This window comes from Anabrus simplex, chromosome 5 (genome assembly GCF_040414725.1).
Source record: "Anabrus simplex isolate iqAnaSimp1 chromosome 5, ASM4041472v1, whole genome shotgun sequence".
NCBI lineage: Eukaryota > Metazoa > Arthropoda > Insecta > Orthoptera > Tettigoniidae > Anabrus > Anabrus simplex.
The window spans coordinates 62,972,231-62,996,573 of NC_090269.1; the positions used below are offsets into that span (position 1 = coordinate 62,972,231).

At 41.5% G+C, this 24,343-nt stretch overlaps 1 protein-coding gene across 1 annotated transcript in view; it reads left to right on the forward strand.

Moving 5' to 3' along the window:
• The window catches only part of Cdk4 (Cyclin-dependent kinase 4), a 624,877-nt gene that overhangs the window by 577,981 nt on the left and 22,553 nt on the right, over positions 1 to 24,343 (forward strand). The window contains exon 5 of the mRNA XM_067148010.2: positions 22,504 to 22,645. Within this exon, the coding sequence (XP_067004111.1) occupies positions 22,504 to 22,645 (142 nt within the window). The remainder of the gene's footprint in view (positions 1 to 22,503; positions 22,646 to 24,343) is intronic.

Below are 24,343 nucleotides of genomic sequence, written 5' to 3' on the forward strand. Positions count from 1 at the left end.
AAAATAAATAAACACGTACCGGTATTTATTTTTTCGACTTGAGAGGAGACTGTTTCTCACATGTACAGTTCTATGTCGCATGGTCGTCTTAACCCCAAAAGGTAATAGCACAAACATGGTTTACAAAGAAATTCTGGGGTAAGTGAAACTCAACTTTGTGGTGAGTTTTTATACTTTAGGAATTTTCAGATACTGTATTATCTTCGTACAATGCCGGGGAACAATTACTTTGATCAAATTACGAAATCCATGCGAGCGAAGCCGCGGGTAATTGCTAGTATTCTATAAAATCCCTTAGTGGCATGGCCATATAGGGTGAAAGCTACGGCCATGTGGCGTGAAAGGGTAATTTGTTATGTAATCTTGATTAAGGCCATATTTTACTTTTAATCAAGATTACATAAGGAGTAATGAATGATTATCAATATTTAAAAAAAAAGTTTCCTAGAAGGAAACCACAATTTAATTTTATCTATTGCAAATGTTAAAACATTATCAATATTGCTTCTCTTTATTTAACTATCTTTCGCATAAATAATCCACAAAATTCACGAATTACACGTTTTATGAATAACTTTAGGAAAGGATTATGCGAAATTAAGCGAAATCGAATATAAATTAACGCGAAATAATCATGTCTCTAGCTATAGATGTACCAAACCAAACTCCATGTCCGGCTTCATGCCTAATGGTTAGCGTACTGGCCTTTGGTCACAGGGGTCCCGGGTTCGATTCCCGGTAGGATCGGGAATTTTAACCATCATTCGTTAATTTCGCTGTCACGGGGCTGGGTGTGTGTGTTGTCTTCATCATTAATCCATCCTCATGACGCGCAGGTCGCCTGCGGGAGTCAGATCAAAAGACCTGCACTTGGCGAGCCGAACATGTCTTCGGACACTCATGGCACTAAAAGCCAAATGCCATTTCATTTTACCAAACCCCATGGCGCAACAGGCCCAGAGGGCCGTGGCCCACCAAGCGACCGCTGCTCAGCCGCAGATTAAGAGGTGTCGCGTGGTCGGCATGACGAATCCTCTCGGCCGTTGTTCTTGGCTTTCTAGACCGCGGCCGCCAGCTCACCGTCAAATAGCTCCTCAATTGTAATCATGTAGGCTGAGTGAACCTCGAACCAGCCCTCAGCTGCAGGGAAAATTTCCTGGCCTGGCCTGGAATCGAACATGGGGCCTCCGAGTAAGATGCAGGCATGCTACCGCCACGCTACGGGGCCGGCACTATAGGCAACATACAATAGAGGGAAATTTGATTGATCCACCTTTTTTTCAATACATAATATGTTGTTAATATAATCACAACATTTTTAATTCAGTACCGGTTTCGGTGTCTATGGACACCATCATCAGCTGAAACAGGTTGTATGAACAAAGATATACAAGTATGTAGTACATACGCCTATAATAGACCCTTAGTAATGACATAAAAATACAATGCTTAAATATAAACAAGTTATGTGCTTGTTTGTGGTGGTGATTATTGTTTTACGAGGAAGTACAACTAGGCAACCATCCTCTATATAACACTAATCAGAGAGAAAAAATGGAAGGGGTCCGACTCTTCGAAAAAATAAGGTATCGGCCAAAGGAAGACAAGGGCCACGAAGGGCGTGAAAATGAAAGACGCCCTAGCCCTCGCAAACCTAATAGCGTCGGGGTCGGAAAAGAACAAGAGTTGACCAAGAAAGGTCGGATAGGATGGATGAATGTGAGGAGCCTGGCACAAGTGGAAGCAATGCCAGGACTCAGCTGAGGGCCTCGTGGTCTAGTGCTTGTTGATTAAAGTATAAAATGAAAGTGAAGATATTGACAATTTAAAGACTTGATCACTTTGGAATGGATAAAAAGTCTCAAGCTTAGCACTGCTAAACACTAGGTGAAAATAAAACATGGCCATCCAAAAACTGACATGGGTATGCACGCTGAAGTAACCAAAATTTTGACCTGGAGAAGGGTTCTTTAATGTGGCAATAAAACTGACTGCACCAGGGTACAGTTATGGCGAGCACCTACTCCAGTACACTTCTCAGCTGGTCACTGAAACGTACGCTATCAGACATCGCAAAGAGGCGTTATCACAGTAAATATTTAGAAAGAAAAAAACATCCCTAAGATTTTCCATGCAGAATACTTATGGCGGCTTGTGTAACTTATGTATTTACATGCCTTGCCTCATTCGCTGAAGGTGTATGCTTGTGGTGAATAGTTACTTTAACGTCAACTGTTGTGTTGCCAGCACGTTGCTTAAACACCAGATGTCAATCATAGCGTTAAGTAGGATGAACTTATTAAAGGGGGGCGATCGTTCGGTTTTAAAGGTGAAGGTCTTGTAGGCAGGACAGCTTGACCTAGGCTGCTGTGAGGCAGTGTGACCCAACCTGACAACACTGCTCAGTGCGTGAAGATGAATGAGCTAAGAGCCGTCATGAAAGAGCCGTACTGTATATGCGCTGTTGCCAATTTGTTACAACTCGGCAACCTTCACCTCCAAGAAGCAAGGCCAAACATCCGGGGCGGTTCACTTGGGATGGTGTGTGTGTCCCCGCCCAGGCGCGACGCACTTCCACGTCCAATGATGGCTGACGTTCTCACGGTAGAGGAGGAGTCCGCCAGTAAAACACTAATCCTGGAAAAAAAGAACGCAGCATTGTTATCACACGAGAGAAACGTAACTTAAACATAGGAGAATATAAAAGTGAGATTAATGTGATCGCGTTATATGAAAGAACACACTTTTTATCTTCGAATAAGTATCCAAGTGGGCAGATTCAGGAACAGAAGTCCGATCTTCAAATCCCACTCTATTATCATTAGCACGCCTGGTGGCGTCAAGTCTATAAAGGTCTGGCATCTTGGTTAGTCGGTTCGAGTCCCGTTGCCTTAAAAAAAAAGAAAGTTTCACTATCAGAATGTTGGCCGGTAGGGTAGCAGAGGTGGTGGTATACAATTTATAATCACTGGATTGCGTGCTAAAATCGCGGATTCACTTCCAAACCTCTCCGCAGTGTTCACCAACTACTTCCACGCTTTTCGGAGACGGCCGAGGTGCCATAATTTAGTCCCGCAGGAGTTTGTTTACGTGCCAGTAAATTTACCGACATGAGGCTGACGTATTTGAGCACCTTCAAATACCACCGGACTGATCCAGGATCGAACCTGCCAAGTTGGGGTCACAAGGCCAGAGCTTCAACCGTCTGAGCCACTCTGCCCAGCCCCGCAGTGTTCATATGGAGAGATGCCATATGGCGCTGTTGGGATTCGTCTGTCGGTTGGAGACGTTAAGCCTTGAGCAGACCCCATGGCGTTATTCGACAGGAGTAGGCTATGTGATGGCACCGGGTTTCACCTTCTCCCTACGTCATTCATTTCATCTCATTATCTTCCCTCTTGAGGTTGATGTCAGGAAGGGTATTCGGTGGTAGAAACTCGCAACGAAGATTCATTTCGTCTCATACCTTATCCCATAGAGAAGTGGGACAATGATTGGACACACTCGTTTTACATCATTACTTAATGATGTTGTTCACTAAATCTATAGGCCTATACAGTATATAAAATAACATGGACTGACTGACTGACTGACTGACTGACTGACTGACTGACTGACTGACTGACTGACTGACTGACTGATTCATCATCGCGAGCCAAAACTAGTGGACATAAAGAAACGAAATTTTGAGGATACATTTGTATTACAATGTAGGTGCTCACTAAGGGAGAAGTTTTGGATATTCCGTCGCTAAGGGGGTGAAAAGGGAGGGGGTGAATTTTTTCAAGGGTGTATCTATATCTCAAAACTTACCATTTTTCACGTCTTTAAACTGTTATTTGGAATCTCCTTCAAAAATAAGGAAATACGTATTTTTTTGTTTTCGAAAAATCCTCTTAAGTGGGGTGAAAAAGGGGTTGAGTATCTTATATGGGGATACTTAAATCTCAAAAACTGAAGATGTTAGTCATGAAAATTGGTATTTGGAATCTCCCTCAAAAATAAAGAAACACGTATTTTCTTTCTGGAAAATCTACTTAAGAGAGTGACAGGGGCGAATTTTTAAAATGAGTACATCTACAATATATCTCAGAAACATAACATGTTACAGACGTGAAAATTGGTATTTGTAATCTTCCGTAAAAGTGAAGGAACACGCATATTTTTTTTTCCCGAAAATCCACTTAAGAGGAAGTGTTAAAGGGGGTGAATCTTTAAAATGAGCATATCTACAGAATATCTCAAAAACGTAACATATTACAGGCGTAAAAATTGGTATTTGGAATCTCCTTCAAAAATAAAGAAACGTATATTTTTTGTTTTGTTTTCGGAAAATTCACTTAAGGGGGTTGTGAAAAGGACTGAAAAGGGGTTGAATTTTTATGTGGATACTTATATGTCAAAAACTGAAGATGTTACAGACATGAAAATTGGTATTTTTAATATACTTTAAAAATAAACTAACACGTATTTTTCGTTTCGAAGAAAACACCGAAGGGGTCGAATTATTTTTATCATGGCACTTATATCTAACAACCTGAAGATGTTACAGACATGAACATTTGTATTTGTAACCTCCTTTAAAAATTAACACGTATTCTTGTTTTCTGAAAATCCAATTAAGGGGTAGGGGGGATAAATGAATTGAAAAATAAGTTGAATTCTTTTGTTTGAGGATGCAAATAAGAAGTGGACTTAAGACAATAGACCTCTAAGTGGGTTTTGACTGGGGGGGGTGAGGAATGATGACAACAATATGCATTTATATGAAAACGTTTATATTATCAAGTTAAAATTTCAAATGACATCCTAGGTGTTTGAAACAAATTTAACCGCTCAGAGAGTTAAATGGGGGCGTTAAGATCCCAAAACAAATATATCCATCCCTTCCTTCGGAAGGGTTTAACGTATAAAGACAACATTCCAAATAGTGGCATAGGCCTATATTTTAAATTCTAGGTGTGAAATAGGAAATATTTTTTTAACGCTCACCCATAATTTTTTAATGATGTTAGCTCCGTAAACGGAATTATTCATCCCTCCAATACCCTTTGACGTACAAAGTTGTAATTTTACAAGGGTCTTCTTTTATGTCCTAGGTGTAAAATATCGTATACTTCAAAATATTTCTCCCCTAAAGGGAGATGATGGTCGATTCTCAACAACACAATATCCATTCTTCCGAAACCGTTCCAGGCACAAACTTATTTTTGTTTATGAAGGGTGGTCTTCCATACCTTAGATGTTAATAAATATTTAACATCATTCACCCCCTAAAAAAGTATTTATTCCTCAATTACTGTTCGACGTACAAAATCAAAATGTCACAGGTTGGTCGCTTTTAGTTCCTAGAAGTTAAATAAGATAGGGTTTAAAACATTCAAATTCTTCCTTATGGGGTTCAAATAAATAATCATTCCCTTAAAACCGTTTGACATACGAACTGAGGGCTTATTTTACAGGCTCAGCTGACAATGGACTCTCCAAAATGTAAAACTTTGAATAATAACTTTCGGTTTCAAAACCGTAGCGATGCACGGGTTTCTTGCTAGTAGTCAAAATAAATACAACTCGACCTCCATATTCTGTGTAGATTGATTCTGGAGCTCTGCTGTACTACAGATAATGTGCTCCTTCCCCTGGGATCTTTGGCTGAATGTGCAGCATCGTTGCGTTCGGTTCATAGGGTCCCGGGTTCGATTCTTGTCCGGTACGTGGATTTTAACTGTGTATAGCAAATTCCTCTGCTTCGTGGACTGGATTTTCGTGTTTGTCTCAGCACACGTCTTCATCTGCACACAGCACGTTACACTACCAACTACACTCCTTCACATAGGTTTGGCCTTAGGAAAGGCATCCGGCCGTAAAACGGGGCTAAATCCATAAAATGCCAATTGCAGGTAACTGAGAAAGGCCTAGAAGAAGAATAAGAAGAAGTTCCTAACTTTCGGTCGTTTTCGGGGACTGGGAATTATTCAGTCGATTACATTCTCTGTCAGGAAGTGTGCTGTTGCATCGTCAGCTATTAAGGGAAGCCCTGACGTTGCTGAAGAGGCGTACTGGGGAAATGAGAAGTGTAATGTTTGCCCGTTGTTTTCCTGACTGAATCAGAATGAGCTGTTACAAAGCAGTCTGCCACACCCGCTGTAATCATTAGTCTAAAAGACTGCCATACTTCAATCCATTCAGGTCCGTAGTGTAACGGTTCGTGTTATTAGCTGCCGTCCTCGGGGGGGCGGGTTTGATTTCCGGTACTGCTAGAAATTTAAGAATGTCAGGAGGGCTCGTATGTGGTTGCTGGGGTGTGCCTGAAAAGAGCTGCACCACCTAGGGACGAGGACACTCGTTAACTAGTCCGGTTCCATGGCTTGATTTCCGGCTGGGCCGGAGATTTTAAACTTCGTTGGTTATTTCCAATGGCTCGGGAGCTCTCTCTCTCTCTCTCTCTCTCTCTCTCTCTCTCTCTCTCTCTCTCTCTCTCTCTCTCTCTCTCTCTCTCTCTCTCTCTCTCTCTCTCTGTGTGTGTGTGTGTGTGTGTGTGTGTGTGTGTGTGTGTGTGTGTGTGTGTGTGTGTGTGTGACGTTTTCAGCGTTCGATTTCATCATTGATAGGGCCCCATCCTCATAGACGCGCAGGTTGCCTATACGGCGTCAACTCGAGAGACCTGCACTAGGCCTCTTTGGAGGTCACACCGCTTAAAACTTCCCATTCATCTCACAGAATAGAAATGTATAGAATTGCATCATTTATAGGACCGGCGCGCTCATTGAGGCGAACTAGACCGCCTTTAGGCGATGTTTTTGTTTGCTATTCTTTACACTGTCATCAGTTCCAGAAATGAAAGATTTCTTCAGATTTAATAGGTTTCCTCATTGGTCCACTTTCTCTAGGCCTACAGAGGGCATGCGTCGCAAAATATTTCTCCCGTCATCCTGTTTTTAAGTGTGAAATGCGTGTCTGTTACTTCCATTTTTTTCGATGTCCGACTCGTGGCTGAATGGTCAGCCTACTGGCCTTCGGTTCAGAGGGTCCCGGATTCGATTATCGGCCGGGTCGGGGATTTTAACCTGCATTGGTTAATTCCAATGCCCCAGGGGCTGGGTATTTGTGCTGCCCTCAACATCCCTGCAACTCACACACCACACTTAACACTATCCTCCGCCACAATCACACGCGCTTACCTGCCTTACAAGGACTTCACTTGGCTAGAAATAGCCACACGAAAAAAATATTGTTATTTAGGGCGTATTTCGATTATGATATTCTATTTTTTATTGCGTTCATAGGTAGCTCTGGTGTGTATTTCAGGTCGTATGATTATTGTCATACTTAAGCCATTTTTCTATGGTATACGTTGGTATAAAATAGTTATCTAGTTCTTGAAATGAATGCTGTTAACGAAGTTGCGTAAACATCTCGAGGAAAGGGAAACAATTTGTCCATTTCTTCACGATAGAAGATCAAGGGGACTGAGAAATATCTGGAAATAGTACTAAACAGGGATCGTAAGCCAGTAAACGGCGATGGTGCGAGTGAAATTGCTGGTGAAGAAGAAAATAACACCTACCGAAGCAACAAAACACCAAACATACACGAGACTGTCGGCCACGATATATGAAACGCCCTAACGTGAAAAACAACACCAACAACGTCTTTATATATTTCATTGAGGAGTTGCGCCTGTGAGTCGACACACATTTCGTATGTATTTTCAGTGTCAAAAAAGATAAATAACCGGTACAGAAGAAGATGAAGAAGAAGAAGAAGAAATTCATAGCTAGTCAGACAATTTACCGGTATTAAAATTCTTGTCCTTAGTCGTTTTAATTCATATCTAGATATATAAAATAAGAGTTTTGTCTGTACATTGCTCAAAATTTAAAAAAAGATGGGCACAGTAACAAGGAAATGCACTTTTTATTTTTCCGTAATTTCTGTATGTATGTATGTATGTATGTACACGGATCACGAGAAAACGGCTGAAGAGAATTTAATGAAAATCGGTATGCGAAGTCGGGGGATGAGCCACTACAATCTAGGCCATAAATAATTTTATTCACGCTGACAAATGGTAGTTTAGGAGAAGACCTAAAATTTAGGTCTCAAATATTTATGTTATTAATGGTCGTATCTTCATGAAAATCGGTATGCAAAGTCGAGGAATAAGTCGCTATGATCTAGGTCATATTTTTTTTCACGCTGAGTGAAATGGTAGTTTAGGGGAAGGCCTAAAATTTAGTTGCCAAATAAGTATGTTATTAGTGGTCGTATCGATAAACGGCGATGGTGAAAAACAGTATATATAGTACCGCTATCAAATTTCCGATCATTTATGTCTTATACATTGTTACCGTACCGGCTATAATCACAGAGATATTCATGAATTTGGATTTTTGTTACAAAGTCCATATCAGCGCCGAGTCACGAGGAAATGGGTAAACAGGATTTCATGAAAATCCGTATGTAAAGTCGGAGAGTAAGGAACTACAGTCTACGCTATAAATAATTTTATAAGACGCCCTAATATCACAGAGTCGGAAGACAACTAAATGTGAAGACCTACAATACAGAAAGCTCATAAAATTGATCAGCAATAACTTTACATTGACCATTGTTTATCGTGATCTGCTTTGTGTCTTCTGTTGCCACTCATCTCCGATAGATAGGATTTCTGTTGCGTACTGAGTATTTTCTTTTAATTTGCCTTACTTCGCACCAACACAGATAGGTCTTATAGTGGCGATGGGATAGAAAAGGGCTAGGAGTGTGAAGGAAGCGGCCTTGGCCTTAATTAAAGTACAGCCCCAGCATTTGCCTGGTGTGAAAATGGGAAACCACGGAGTACCATCTTCAGGGTTGCCGACAGTGTGGTTCGAATCCATTACCTCACAGATGCTAGCTCACAGCTGCGTGCCCCTAACCACACGGCCAACTCGCCAGGTCGTACAGAGTGTAACAGGCTTCCTGAATATTGGCGTGAACTAGATGGGGATTAGGTAACTTTCTTCTCTTTAACATGCCATTTCTCTGGTTCATAAATTTTCTGATACTACTGGTACGTAACACACTGGTTTATCATAGCATTCGAGCTATTCAATCCCTACTCTGGGGCACTGATTGGAATGAGCAGCGTGCCTATTTAACGGAATAATGGCAAAGGAGTGTTCACAGCTGCCTGCGGTCTGGTCATTTCAGCTCTGGAACTTTGAGCTGTTTGATCGGCACCGTAGTATTATTTGCTAAAAGTGAGAAAATGTGCGGTTTTTCATTTGATCGAATATTTTATATGATAACATTGCTTTTAATCGCTGCTTTCCTACTGATGTTTTTGTAATGACCTATGTTGACTTCAGTTAGGAAAGCCACAAAGTCGGTCTTTCTGAGAATCCCGTAGCGAAGCACGGGTGCATCAGCTAGTAGTAAAATAAATATGGGCGGGGTCGTAGAGGGACTGTTCCGCTGTGTTTTTATGACAACGTCGCGTGACTTAGGGTGAAATAAAGGACATTTCAGATAGTCAGTTGAACATAATATCTACAATCAACGACCGATTTTAGCTTTACAGCTGTTACTTTATTACTGTTACTTATTGCGAGCTAACTTACCAAGCTAGTCTCCTAGCGACATGTATGGTTAATTATATAGCCCGAGCATGCACGAACCATACCACTTCGTGTCGGTGACCGGACATTTCGTACCACGGAAATTCCGTACCACTTGATTTTCGAGGACATTTCGTACCACCTAGGTCGTTATCTACCTGCGAACAATTTTCCCATAATCCCCAAATATTTACGCCAGGACAATCCGTACCACTTGATGTCAAATTGGAATTCCATTTCCACGCCAGCGGGCATAATGAGCCTGACAGACAAACTTTAGAAATCAGAAACAAGAATAATTTACATTTGCTGAAGAAAACTTCTATATTATCTTTATAATTGCTTCTTGAACTATGCCTATCGCTTATGATTACCTAAATATGATCATAAGAAAGTCGATTTTTTGAAGTATAAATCCTGAAACAAAACAATACAATAGAAATATACATCGTGTTCGGGTATAATGTGCCTGACGAGCATAAGGACGGATAATATTACTGTTATTTTGAATATTTATAAACTACCGGATTATTTCAGTATCAAGTAAATAACATAAACGATTCTGATGAACTGGCCAATATTGGTTTGAAGGTCACGCGGAAACAGGAAACTAATGAAAGGTGGAAGTAGTGAATGTCGAATACGAGATAAATATTAACACGTGTGCCAGTCAGATCAGTTGCGCCCGAGTAGTAGTCACACCATGAGAAGACTCATGCGCCAGTAGTGGACAATGGATATACACATGAATACATTCATTAGGATATCGTTTTTACTTCGCAATATCATGTTTGTGGGTTACTGTAGTCACGTCCTAGTTCGTGAACCATGGGCAACGGCTGAGTGGCCTAGTAAGTGGTCCTGAGAGTCGGGATACCAGTTGCTATGGAAAGGGAGTGGGCATCTCGGACATATTCTGAGTCGTGGCCTTCCTTGTGCTCAGGCGGCTAGGACTATACAATTCACCGGTGGTCCATAACCCGTTAGAGGAGAGATCCTCACTTGGACTATGTGCAAGTAGGGCAGCATCCTGCTTCATGAATTTACCGAGCTCAGAACACTTTAAGCAAGCCTCGGACCTATGGGAGTAATGGAGTCCCACTCCCATTTGACAGGCGAGGGACTCCTTGGAAACAACTTGGCGAACGAAATGGAATTCGATGGGGAGCTATCAATATTAATGGGGCTTATGGAAGAAAGAAGGTAGAACGGGCTGAGTCAGCAAAGAGGATGCATCTGGATGTGCTAGGAGTAAGTGATATTCGGGTAAGGGGAGATAATGAGGAAGAGATAGGAGATTATAAAGTGTACTTGACGGGTGTTAAAAAGGGAAGGGCAGAGTCTGGGGTAGGGCTCTTTATCAGGAATACCCTTGCACGCAACATAGTTTCTGTTAGGCACGTAAATGAGCGAATGATGTGGGTAGATTTGTCAGTGGGAGGAATTAGGACAAGAATTGTGTCCGTGTATTCACCATGTGAGGGTGCAGATGAGGATGAAATTGACAAGTTTTATGAATCATTGAGTGACATCGTGGTCAGGGTGAACAGCAAGGATAGAATAGTGCTAATGGGCGATTTCAATGCGAGAGTTGGGAATAGAACTGAAGGATACGAAAGGGTGATTGGTAAATGTGGGGAAGATATGGAAGCTAATGGGAATGGGAAGCGTTTGCTGGACTTCTGTGCTAGTATGGGTTTAGCTGTTACGAATACATTCTTCAAGCATACGGCTATTCACCGCTACACATGGGAGGCTAGGGGTACCATATCCATAATAGATTATATCTTAACAGACTTTGAATTCAGGAAATCTGTTAGGAATGTACGAGTTTTTCGCGGATTTTTCGATGATACAGACCACTATCTGATCTGTAGTGAACTAAGTATCTCTAGGCCTAGGGTAGAGAAAGTGAAATCTGTCTGCAAACGAATAAGGGTAGAAAATCTCCAGGACGAGGAAATTAGACAGAAGTACATGGATATGATTAGTGAGAAGTTTCGAACAGTAGACAGTAAGCAGGTTCAGGATATAGAAAGTGAATGGGTGGCATACAGGGATGCTGTAGTACAAACAGCAAGGGAATGCCTAGGAACAACTGTGTGTAAAGATGGGAAAAGGCGAACATCTTGGTGGAATGATGAAGTGAGAGCAGCCTGTAAACGTAAAAAGGAGGCTTATCAGAAATGGCTCCAAACAAGGACCGAGGCAGACAGGGATTTGTACGTAGATGAAAGAAACAGAGCGAAACAAATAGTTGTTGAATCCAAAAAGAAGTCATGCGAGGATTTTGGTAATAACCTGGAAAAGCTAGGTCAAGCAGCAGGGAAACCTTTCTGGACAGTAATAAAGAATCTTAGGAAGGGAGGGAAAAAGGAAATGAACAGTGTTTTGAGTAATTCAGGTGAACTCATAATAAATCCCAGGGAATCACTGGAGAGGTGGAGGGAATATTTTGAACATCTTCTCAATGTAAAAGGAAATCATCATGGTGGTGCTGCAAACAGCCAAGCTCATGGGGAGGAGGAAAATGATGTTGGTGAAATTATGCTTGAGGAAGTGGAAAGGATAGTAAATAAACTCCATTGTCATAAGGCAGCAGGAATAGATGAAATTAGACCTGAAATGGTGAAGTATAGTGGGAAGGCAGGGATGAAATGGCTTCATAGAGTAGTAAAATTAGCGTGGAGTGTTGGTAAGGTACCTTCAGATTGGACAAAAGCAGTAATTGCACCTATCCACAAGCAAGGAAACAGGAAGGATTGGAACAACTATCGAGGTATCTCATTGATTAGCATACCAGGCAAAGTATTCACTGGCATCTTGGAAGGGAGGGTGCGATCAGTCGTTGAGAGGAAGTTGGATGAAAACCAGTGTGGTTTCAGACCACAGAGAGGCTGTCAGGATCAGATTTTCGGTTTGCGCCAGGTAATTGAAAAATGCTACGAGAGGAATAGACAGTTGTGTTTATGTTTCGTAGATCTAGAGAAAGCATATGACAGGGTACCGAGGGAAAAGATGTTCGCCATACTGGGGGACTATGTAATTAAAGGTAGATTATTAAAATCAATCAAAGGCATTTATGTTGACAATTGGGCTTCAGTGAGAATCGATGGTAGAATGAGTTCCTGGTTCAGGGTACTTACAGGAGTTAGACAAGCCTGTAATCTTTCACCTTTGCTGTTCGTAGTTTACATGGATCATCTGCTGAAAGGTATAAAATGGCAGGGAGGGATTCAGTTAGGTGGAAATGTAGTAAGCAGTTTGGCCTATGCTGGCGACTTGGTCTTAATGGCAGACTGTGCCGAAAGCCTGCAGTCTAATATCTTGGAACTTGAAAATAGGTGCAATGAGTATGGTATGAAAATTAGCCTCTCGAAGACTAAATTGATGTCAGTAGGTAAGAAATTCAACAGAATTGAATGTCAGATTGGTGATACAAAGCTAGAACAGGTCGATAATTTCAAGTATTTAGGTTGTGTGTTTACCCAGGATGGTAATATAGTAAGTGAGATTGAATCGAGGTGTAGTAAAGCTAATGCAGTGAGCTCGCAGTTGCGATAAGCAGTATTCTGTAAGAAGGAAGTCAGCTCCCAGACGAAACTATCTTTACATCGGTCTGTTTTCAGACTAACTTTGCTTTACGGGAGCGAAAGCTGGGTGGACTCAGGATATCTTATTCATAAGTTAGAAGTAACAGACCTGAAAGTAGCAAGAATGATTGTTGGTACAAACAGGTGGGAACAATGGCAGGAGGGTACTCGGAATGAACTCTATGGATGAAGCTGTACTCATAAACCGGCTTCGGTAGTGGGGTCATGTGAGGCGAATGGAGGAGAATAATGGACTCTGTTATGGAGGGTAAGAGCAGTAGAGGGAGACCAAGACGACGATAGTTAGACTCGGTTTCTAACGATTTAAAGATAAGAGGTATAGAACTAAATGAGGCCACAACACTAGTTGCAAATCGAGGATTATGGCGACGTTTAGTAAATTCTCAGAGGCTTGCAGACTGAACGCTGAAAGGCATAACAGTCTATAATGATTATGTATGTATGTATGTATGTACTTCCCACTCTTTCAAGTGGTACGGAATGTCCTCTCTTAAATATTTTAAAATAATTATATGACACTTCGCAGGTAATCAGCCGGTCAAGTGGTACGAAAAGTCCGGTGGTACGAAATGTCCGTGGTACGAAATGTCCTAGAACCCTTCGTGTCATTCCGGATCAGTCGGCGCGTGCGCTTATCTAAGTCGTATGATTGTATGCTATTATAATTTGTGAAATTGACGCTTGAGAATAGTTATGTTGGCACAGCTCAATCCTTTAAATTTTAAATAATAATAATAATAATAATAATAATAATAATAATAATAATAATAATAAACCGGTGATCTGCATTTGTGTTGACTTCAGGGAAGCGTACGACTCGGTTGATCGACAGTCTCTCTTCGTTATTCTTGAGGAACTGGGGCTTGATTCCAAGACCCTCAACCTCATCAAGGCAACACTCTCTGACACTATCTCCAAAGTTAAATTCATGGGGGAGATCTCTGAACCATTCCAGATTAAAACTGGCGTCCGACAAGGTGACGGCTTATTTCCGCTTCTTTTCAACCTCGTCCTAGACAAAGTCATCCGCGAGTGGGAGAAGGCATTGAAAGACATGAGATACTGGCGCCCCATGCGACTACCCAAAGATGGTATTGAGATATCATGCCTCGCTTTTGCTGATGACCTAGCCATACTTACAGATGATGTAGTCACAGCCGTTAAACAAATTGAAACCCTTAGTGAATGTGCTGGAAAGATTGGCCTACAAACTTCCTTTGAAAAGACCAAGTTCTTCTGCTCAAAACTTGACATCCAAAATTTGAACACGACATATGGGCAAATCAACCGAGTACCACACTTCAAGTACTTGGAAGAAATACTTGAACCAACGGGAAGCGAGAAGGCTGCCCAGAAAATTCGCCTACAAAAATTTCGGAAAGCCTACGGTAGGGTTCACAACATACACAATAAAAAGTGCTTGTCCCGCCATGCAAAGATCAGACACTATAATACAGCAATCAAGACCGAAGTCTTTATATGCCAGTGAGACCCTTACACTAAATGGGAAAGGTGACCTAGAAAACATTTTAAAAGAAGGAAGAAGAATCCTGAGGAAAATTCTCGGCGCCCGAAAAACAGAAGATGGATATAGACTGAGGTCACGCAAAGTGACAGAAGAGCTTTCCAACATTGCAGCAGACATCCGCAAAAGACGTCTGAAATTTTATGGGCACGTTCGCAGATTGCCGGCAAGTAGACTGACACACAAGATTCTCACCTACATAGAACATATAAAAAATATTCCATATGTACTGGAAGTGAAGAAGGATCTAGAAAAAGCCCATATGGACTCAACTGACACCGCGGACAGAAACCTCTACAGGAAAAAAAAAAAAGAATAACGGATGGAAAGTGCAACCAGAGAACGAAGTGAAAAAGAAGACTGGAGCAAAGTGGACAGAAGAACGAAAAAAGATCCACGGAGAAAGGATGAGAGCTGTTTGGCAACTCAAGAAAACAGAATCGTTAGAGCTTTGCGTAATCCATTGGGTCCATACGCACATATAATAATAATAATAATAATAAATAATAGTAATAGTAATGTAGCCCGCCTGATGGCCATGATCGTTAAGGCGTTGGAGTCTAAACGGTCTGACAGCGTGGTTAGCCGGTTTGAGCCCCGTTGGTCGAAAACAATTTTCACCATCAGAATGTTGGCCGGTAAGGTAGGAGAGGTGGTGGTATACAATTTCTAATCACTAGATTACGTGCCCAAAGCCTGCATTAAATTTCAAACCCCTCCGCAGTGAGGATGTATGACGCTGTTAATGGTGATTCATCCGTCGGATGGAGACGTTAAGCCTTGAGCAGACCCTTTGGTGCTATTCAACAGGAGTAGGCTATGTGCCGGTGCCGGGTGTCACCTCTCCCTTCGTACTATCATATATCACAGCCATCCATTTCATCTCATTAACTCCTCTAATAAGGTTGACGTCATGACGTCAGGAAGGGCATCCGATCATAAAAACCCGCCACGACAGATTCATCTCACCTCATCCCCGACCTCGTAGAGATATGGGACAAGGGTTGGACAAACAATAATACTAATAATAATGTTATTTGTTTTATGTACCACTAACTACTTCGGTTTCCGGAGACGTCGAGGTGTCGGAATTGTCTTGCAGGAGTTCTTTTACGTGCCAGTAAATCTACCGACATGAGGCTGACGTATTTGAGCATCTTCAAATACCACCGGCCTGAGTCAGGATCGAACCGGCCAATGTGTTGTACTCGAGACTTCGGTCTCGCTCACAGAGTAGACCTATAATTCTGTAGTTTCTGAAAAATGAAACCAATTAAAGTTCGAAAATCTAAGTGGTGCATGGTTGGCAGTTGAACAGCTCGTCAGTTACACCCTGGAGAATAAAACCTATTAAACATTGTTAATAATATTATCTACTCTTTTTACCCTCCATGGCAGAGTCCATTCTTCTCCTAAGGCAAACCATCCCCCTTCATTCGCCTCACATGACCCGACCACCGTAGCCGGTTTATGCTCGCAGCTTATCCCATCGAGTTCATTCCTAACTAAGCCTTCTTCCTCATTCCAAGTAGCCCCCTGCCATTGTTCTCACCTGTTTACCAGCAATTATTCTCGCTACTTTCATGTCTTGACGGTATCCCCTTCCTGTCGTGAGAGGCGACCAAAAGAGGCCCCAGGAGCTCTAAATTTGGGAGTGTGGGTTGGCGACCACGCGGCCTTTAGCTGAGTCCTGGCATTGCTTCCACTTACTTGTGCCAGGCTCCTCACTTTTATCTATCCCATCAGACCTCCCTTGGTCAACTATTGTTCTTTTCCGACCCCGACGTTATTAGACCATTCGAGGGCGAGGAAGTCTTTCATTTTCACGCCCTTGGTTCTTGTCTTTTTTTGGCCGATACCTTCATTTTTCGAGGTGTTGGACCCCTTCAGTTGTGGTTTTTTTTTTGCTTTACGTCGCACCGACACAGATAGGTGTTATGGCGACGATGGGATAGGAAAGGCCTAGGAAGTGGAAGGAAGCGGCCGTGGCCTTAATTAAGGTACAGCCCCGGCATTTGCCTGGTGTAAAAATGGGAAACCACGGAAAACCATCTTCAGGGCTGCCGACAGTGGGGTTCGAACCCACTATCTCCCGATTACTGGATACTGGCCGCACTTAAGCGACTGCAGCTATCGAGCTCGGTTTCAGTTGTTTCTCTCTGATTAGTGTTGTATAGAGGATGGTTGCCTAGTTATACTTCCTCTTAAAACAATAATCTAGCTTATACATTAGCTCAGTCCGTTGAGGCACGGCCAGTTATGGTTGCTAGCTCTTTACTCGGGGGCAGGTGAGTTCGAATCTCCCTTCGGCCATGCTCGAAATGATTTTCTGTGGTTTTCCCCATTTCATCCCCAGGAAAATGCCGGGATGGTACCTTTCTCAAGGCAACGGCCGTTTCTTTCCCATTCCTAGCTCGTACAATTACATCTGCACCCACAGACAAACCCCTCACACAATGGTACATGTAGCTAGCTCACCCTCTGGGGGGCGCGCCGGAAAAAGATGTAGCTACAGAACGGGCGAGCCGAACACGTTTCGGACACTCACGGCACTAGAAGCCATGCGCTAAAAAATAAACTGCCCAAAGAGGTGGCCGTGCGGTTAAGGGCGCGCAACCGTGAGCTTACATTCTGGAGATAGTGGATTCAAACCCCACTATCGGCAGTCCTGAAGATGGTTTTGCGTGGTTTCCTATTTTCACCACTGGCAAATGCTGGGCCTGTACGTTAATTAAGGCCATGGCAGCTTCCTTCCCACTCCTAACCAATTCCTATTCAATCGTCGCCATAAGACCTATCTGTGTCGGTGCGACGTAAAGCCAATTGTAATACAGAGATAAGCTTCTTTAATAGCGGTGAGAAAGGATTCTCGTTTAAAACTCTTTGGAATATGCCGAAGCTAGTATCAGGTTTTAAAATCTTCTTTGGAGTAACTAGGTCTGGTGGAGCCTGAAAGCAATGGGAAGATATTTCAAACGAAGCTTGCGTGATTTCCCCGCCCTCCAAACTCACGCACCAGACTGGTCCTTCGAGGATGAGGCCACAAGAGGACGAAATTTATAGCTATCCCAGAGCATTCCGCAACAAATTCTCTTCACTGTCATCTACATATTAATATTTTATTTCCTGTCCTTTATTTAACAGGAAGAAGTATTTTTCTCTTATTAATCTTTTTATCGTTGTAGTGTATGTTGGGTATTCAGTCCGAAAGCTGGTTTGATCCTCTACAGCTCCACCAGAAACGTTATTCATCAATATAATTATTGACATTTTCCTCCTGATTGGCCGTAGAATGCAAAGCTCTGACTGTCGTTTCTTATCTCCTTTTTTTCTGTGTATCATGCAGCCAGTCCCTATCGTGGATGATGCAAAGGAGTTCCTCGTAGGGTCGGTCGATGTACTGTATGTATTTCGGTAGCCTTGGCACGCTAATTCGCTGTTGAAAGCAACAGAAAACTACTTCCCTCCTTATTTCCTTCCCTCATTTATGCCTAGAATATATGACAGCTGATGGTGGAACTATTCGGGGATCTAACTAGCCTTCAGGCTTAGAAATCAACAGATTTACTTGATATTTTTCAGAATGTCGAAACTGTTCACTTTATCCTTCGGTTTATGATAATCTCATCATTTTGTTTCTTAAAACAAAAATCAGACCCTTTTATTTTTAGCGTTCCCCAAATGTATGTGGTTGCGTTCTAGTGGAGAAACTACTGTACTACTATCGTGGAAATGAATGCCTCTTTGCCTCGACAAAGGAGGTGTTAATCAAATTGTTACTGTAAAGAGTTATTGGAGTTCTTTTATTCGGCATCGTATCGTCGAAGAAAATACTGTGTTTTCCTTTGGGGACGGTCTCGGCCTAGAGGATTCGTCGAGCCGACCACACGACACCTCGTAATGTGCAGGCTCCGGACTGAGCAGCGGTCGCTTGGTAGGCCATGGCCCTTCGGGGCTGTTGCGCCATGGGGTTTGGTTTGGTTCCTTTGGGAAGCATCGTATTTATAATTATTAATACTCGCAGTACTCAGTTCTGTGGCATTTAATTCCGTACACACGTGAGGGTGATTGTGAGTGGACTTAGTAAAGGTACATACCTGGCGAGTTGGCCGTGCGGTTAGGGGCGCGCGGCTGTGAGCTTACATCCGGGAGATAGCGGGTTCGAACCCCACTGACGGCAGCCCTGAAGATGGTTTTCCGTGGTTTCCCATTTTTACACCAGGCAAATACTGGGGCTGCATCTTAATTAAGGCCACTCCTAGGTCTTTCCTATCCCTTCGTCGCCATAAGACGACGTGTCGGTGCGACGTAAAGACAATTGTAAAAAAAAATGATGTAAAGGTAAGTTTCCTGAAGAATTACTTTTGCTGTCGATGTGGTGGCTATCGCTTTCACGCTTTCAAAAAAAAGAAAAATGTGTTTCGTTCCATCGTTCTTCGTAATGCTCTTAATAATCTTTGTTTGTTGTTTATGCAAATGATTTTATTTTTCACGCATTTCAAATTCCCGGAATGAACTAGTGGTTTATAGGGAAACGAAACAGTGATTTTACTCTCCCACAAAATAAATCTACTAACCTTAACGGAAATCTATTTCTAAAACATTATTATTTATAAATAAAGTCGTAACGACCGTTTGTCTGTACATTGACTCTTTTGGCGAAATTTTCGTAGAGTTATCCATTTCAGGTGTAATAAGGACCATCTGCATATTTTTTTGCTTTATCCTGAAAGTCCTAATTTTTACCCCCTCTCCCAAATCAAGATGGTGGCACAATCTCTGAGACGAGCTAGAAAATTGAAATTTGATAAAATTATAGGGTTTAGCCTGTAACAGACGGGAAAATTCCAAGATGTTTAAATTCTTCGCTATTTACCCCCCCCCCCCCTTAAGAAAATATCGAAATATGGAGGCAATTTTAATGACTGTGCAGACCTTCGTTTCGAGGTATTTCGTGGCTAAAGTCGTATCACAAAACGGATGGCACAATCTCAGTTCAATTTGGAGTGATCAACAACTTTGGTCCTATGACTTTTTGTCGTATCTCTATCCCTTATACGTTCAATTTGCCTGTATTTCTCGATTGTATGTACATTTTGCACTTTTTCACGTGTAATTCATATTTGACACACTTATGGGAAATACAGAATAAACTCGGCACGAACATTGGCCCACCCAGTAGCTATATGTGTGCCCAATTCTGTTTCAAGCTGTCACATAAGTATGCGGAAAGTGATACACTGTGTTAAAGCATTACCCAAATTTCGCCCTATTCAACTTTTCTAACTCAATCTAACCAATAAATACAGTAAAAGTGATACAAAAAAGTCATATAATCAGCCATTTAGATGACTAAAAGAGGCGTCTTAAGTTGGAATCCGTTTGCCGATATGACGTACCGTTTAGCAGCAGAATCTGTAAATGAACGTCTGCAGTATTGTAAACGTGCATATGTAATACTTTCGTATGTATATATATATATATATATATATATATATATATTCATTGAAGTCGATCTGTAGCGATCTAGAAAGGGTGTGTCTGCCATTACAATTAATAGTTTAGAAATCAGCAGTGACTGTCAGCACGAGGGCGTCTGCTATTGTAATCAATATTCCCCACATCGAATTTGACTAGCAGTAGGATTCGGGTCCTTATCCAACTCCTGTGTTACTGGCATTAGTAAAGAGGGCCTACCATTGTAATGAATAATTCCCTTCTTGATTTGACTGGCAGAAGGCAAGGGAGCATGCAATTTTGTTCAAAACTCCCCCAACCCGATTGTGTTTGGCAGTAGGCGAGGGTGCCCGCCATTAATAAATAAATTTACTCATCTAAAATGTGACTGGCAATAAGCAAAGTGACCTGCTATTATAATGGAAACTCACCAACTCAGTGTTACGGGCAGTAAGCTCACTGGCATAATAATAGCACACCTCAGTTTTGACTGGCAGTAGGGACGGCACCTGCCATTATAATGAAAACTTCTCAAATGTAATATGTCTGAAAGTAGGAAAGGAGGCTTGCCATTGTAATAAAAACTCCCCCCAACGATTGTGACCGCGCAGTAAGCAATGGTGCCTGCCATTATAATGTAAACTTCTCAATTCAATTGTGAATGGCAGTAGGCAAGTGAGCCTGCTGTTATTGTCAAAACTCCGCAACTCGCTCTTTACATTGGAAACAGTGTATGCGGACCTCCCCATGCTGTTTCTCGGATAATGGTAAGAGACATGCAATTTAAAAAAAATCTTATTCACTGCATATGCAGTAATTTACTTCAATATCCATATACAGTGTAGAATACCATGGCAAAGCGCGGTTATATTTGCTAGTAGTAATAATAATAATAATAATAATAATTTGAGCACCTTCAAATGCAACCGGACTGAGCCAGGATCGAACCTGTCACGTTAGGCTCAGAAGGCCAGTACTCTACCATACGAGCTACTCAGCCTGGTCAGACAGTGTTACCTAGCAACTGTGCAGGCTATGTCGTACAACTGGTGGTCTTCTGAAATTGGCCACCGTTGATGGATGGCCATGACCATGAGACATATTTATGATCATTTGATTTTTGCAAAGGGATGAGGGGTTTCTTTTTAATATCCTTTCCACATCATTTTGGAGCCCATGGTTGGTTATAAAGCGTACATTAACAACTGCGAAGCTGGTGGGTCTTTAACAGGTTTTTTTTAAAGATCCTACGCAGATAAGGCTATATTGAAGATCTTGCTAATCATACATTTGCTTTGCAAGTATTGGAATATCCGCTTAAAAAGTACTGAGTAAAAGTTATTCCATACTAAAGAGGTCTTGGTGTGGCTTCTTTCTTTTAAAAAAAATTCTTCTTCTTTATACCCAATCAAATAGCGTGTTTGAACGAGTTCATTGCCTGATAGTTTTGTCCTTCTTATCCTCCTAAAATCTCTTCATGATTGGTGGAGTAGCATTAACATTCCTGCTGAAGTAAAATCAATTATAGCACCTGCTTCAAGGTCAGTTTGAAAGAAAATAATTCAATGATGTAAAATGTGACAAAAGTAAATTCAGGACATAAGAAATTTGACACTTCTGACAACTTTACTAAGGTATAATTATTATTATTGTGCTTTTATGGCCACATTGGACCTCTGTAGTCAATTTCTGTCCAGTCTTCTATGATGTTTTATGTTTTTTTCTTTTCTGTTCTTCCAGTATTTCTTCATTCTATCTGATCTTCGTTGTCGCTCTTCTTCTGAAAATACCCTTTTAGTTGTTTCTAAATTTAATCTACATCTAATTTTACTAATCTTCAATTTATTTACTTTCTTTGATTTATTCTTTAAATCCTCCAATGTTATGTCTAATTCTTTCATGTCTTCTTGTATTTCTTTTACCCAGACAGGTTGTTGCTTTTGTTTCCAAAGCTTTTCCAAAATTCTGCGTATTAACCTGTCATGAGGTGTTCTCCAGAGATGACCAAAAATGATATTCTCTTCTTTCTTATGAAATCTGTTATAGGTTCTATTTCCTGATATCCTGCTGAATTTGGGATGATATGCCATTCTTCTTCTTTTTGGTACTTCTTATTAATGCATGTTCTTACTATTCTTCTTTCGATTTTTAAAATTTTGTCTGTGTTATTCTTTTGCTTTAGTTTAAATAATGTTTCACTTTCATAAGTTATTTCAGGTTGGACTACACCTATTTATGTGATTATAAAGTACCTCTCACTTCTGTGGTCTTATTTTGTAATAAGCATGTTTGTTGGATGTTGCAGGTTGTTGGATATCTGCCATGGACAGCGACTAGAGAACGAGCAGCAATTGGTCCTCTTCTTGGTGTTTGAACATTTAGAGCAGGACCTGGCCAGTTATATGGAGCGCTGTCCACCTCCAGGTCTTGGAGCCAACCGTGTCAAGGTATGACGGTTCTCAGTATTTTGTGCGACTTAAATATAAACTTCATGACTGGAAAATGAAAAATAGGTGCAAAATTAAATAAATCGAGCAGAGGTATTATCTGGACATAAAGACAACAGAGTTTTTATGGGGTTGAGATGGTAGTGATAAGTGATAATATTTGAAACCATTACTAATATAACATTTATTTTGTAAACTCCTTTTGTATTTAATGTACAGATGAACAATAATTTTTTTTTTGCATCTCTGGAGACGTGAAATATAAGAAAGTCCACTTCGGCTATGTTCAGCTCTGTATAGTCATCTGGATGTGTTCTGCAACACAGCCCGTAGTTCTCATTCATTGTGTCAGTTGCTTTCACTCTCCCCTGTCCCTTTTCTTCTCGTGATATGCACTTGCATACAGCAGTATGAAATTACAAGCACATGGCATGTAACCACGTAGTGCAGTGGATCAGCTGTAGGCTACACAATTTGTGCCTATCATAACAGCTAAGGTTTGAATCCTGGCATGAACAATTTTGTTTTTGTTCCCGAATGAATACACTGCGATGATGTCAGGCAAGGAACACACCAAGTTTGGCCAAGCTAACTTTGATGCTAAATGCTTCACTTCCTTCTCACATGGTGTGTTATTCAAATGCTTAAAGAAAGCAAGTGCTGGTTCTCGTCTAACACAGCAATTTTAGCATTTGTGAGGCAGCGATTTCATGTGGCGTTTTACCTAGGACTGCTCAGAGATGGATACAGCAGTAGTGTGTGTCAGGGGACACTGAGAGTTAACCGGGCACTGGTTTAAAGTGGGTTTCTGCTAGAGAAGAAAACAGGTGAGTCGAAACTTCAGAGGCGAACCAAACTCGGTGGACTTTAAGAACTAAGGTTAAGTTATAAGGAGACTCTGACCTTCCAATACTTGTCAAGTAGGTGCGTTGAGCCTGTACGGGACAAAATATGAGATTTATAAGCTGGGCCTTCAAGAAGGCGACCAATTTTCTTGGAATTAAATTGGAATTGGGATCATGTGATCTTCTCTGACGGGACTTCTTTTATTTTAGTAAAGGTCGGGCTGGTTTATGTTTACAGGCCTCAGGGGGCCGATATTACAATAAGATATATAGCTGAGTGTTCACGCAGTGGCTGTATATCTGTGTTGTGTTTGATGTGGATATAGTCTGATGATCTGGAATGCTTCATTTGATAGATGCCTACCTCACATTGGACTAATATCTGCAGAATATTATGGGTCCGAGTGTGATAAAGCGCTATCCAGATGAGGTAATACAGTTTATGCAAGATAACTTTCAAGACCACATGAGAGGTCGTTTTCAGGGCTGGTTTTCTGAACAGACTCCATTGAACTGCTCAGTTGGGTTCCATGAGCTCCTGACTTGAGCCCATTGAACATGTATGGGCAAGGTGGAAACTCCATATAAATTAACACTGGCCTCACCCTCTCCCGTGATCGCATGATGCTTTGTGGGGTGTTATGCTGGACACATGGGGAAGAGATCAAGAGATCACTCGATGAGGAATACTTCTGGAAGCTTGTTAAGTCAATGTCACTTCAGCTCCAAGTTGTTCAAGCTGATGGATGCTGGATGAGGTATTAAGTTATGTCGAATCCAGTACTTTCTTAGGATTCACTAAAAGCACAATGCCAGATTTTACAATGAATAGAAATACACAATGGGATCCACT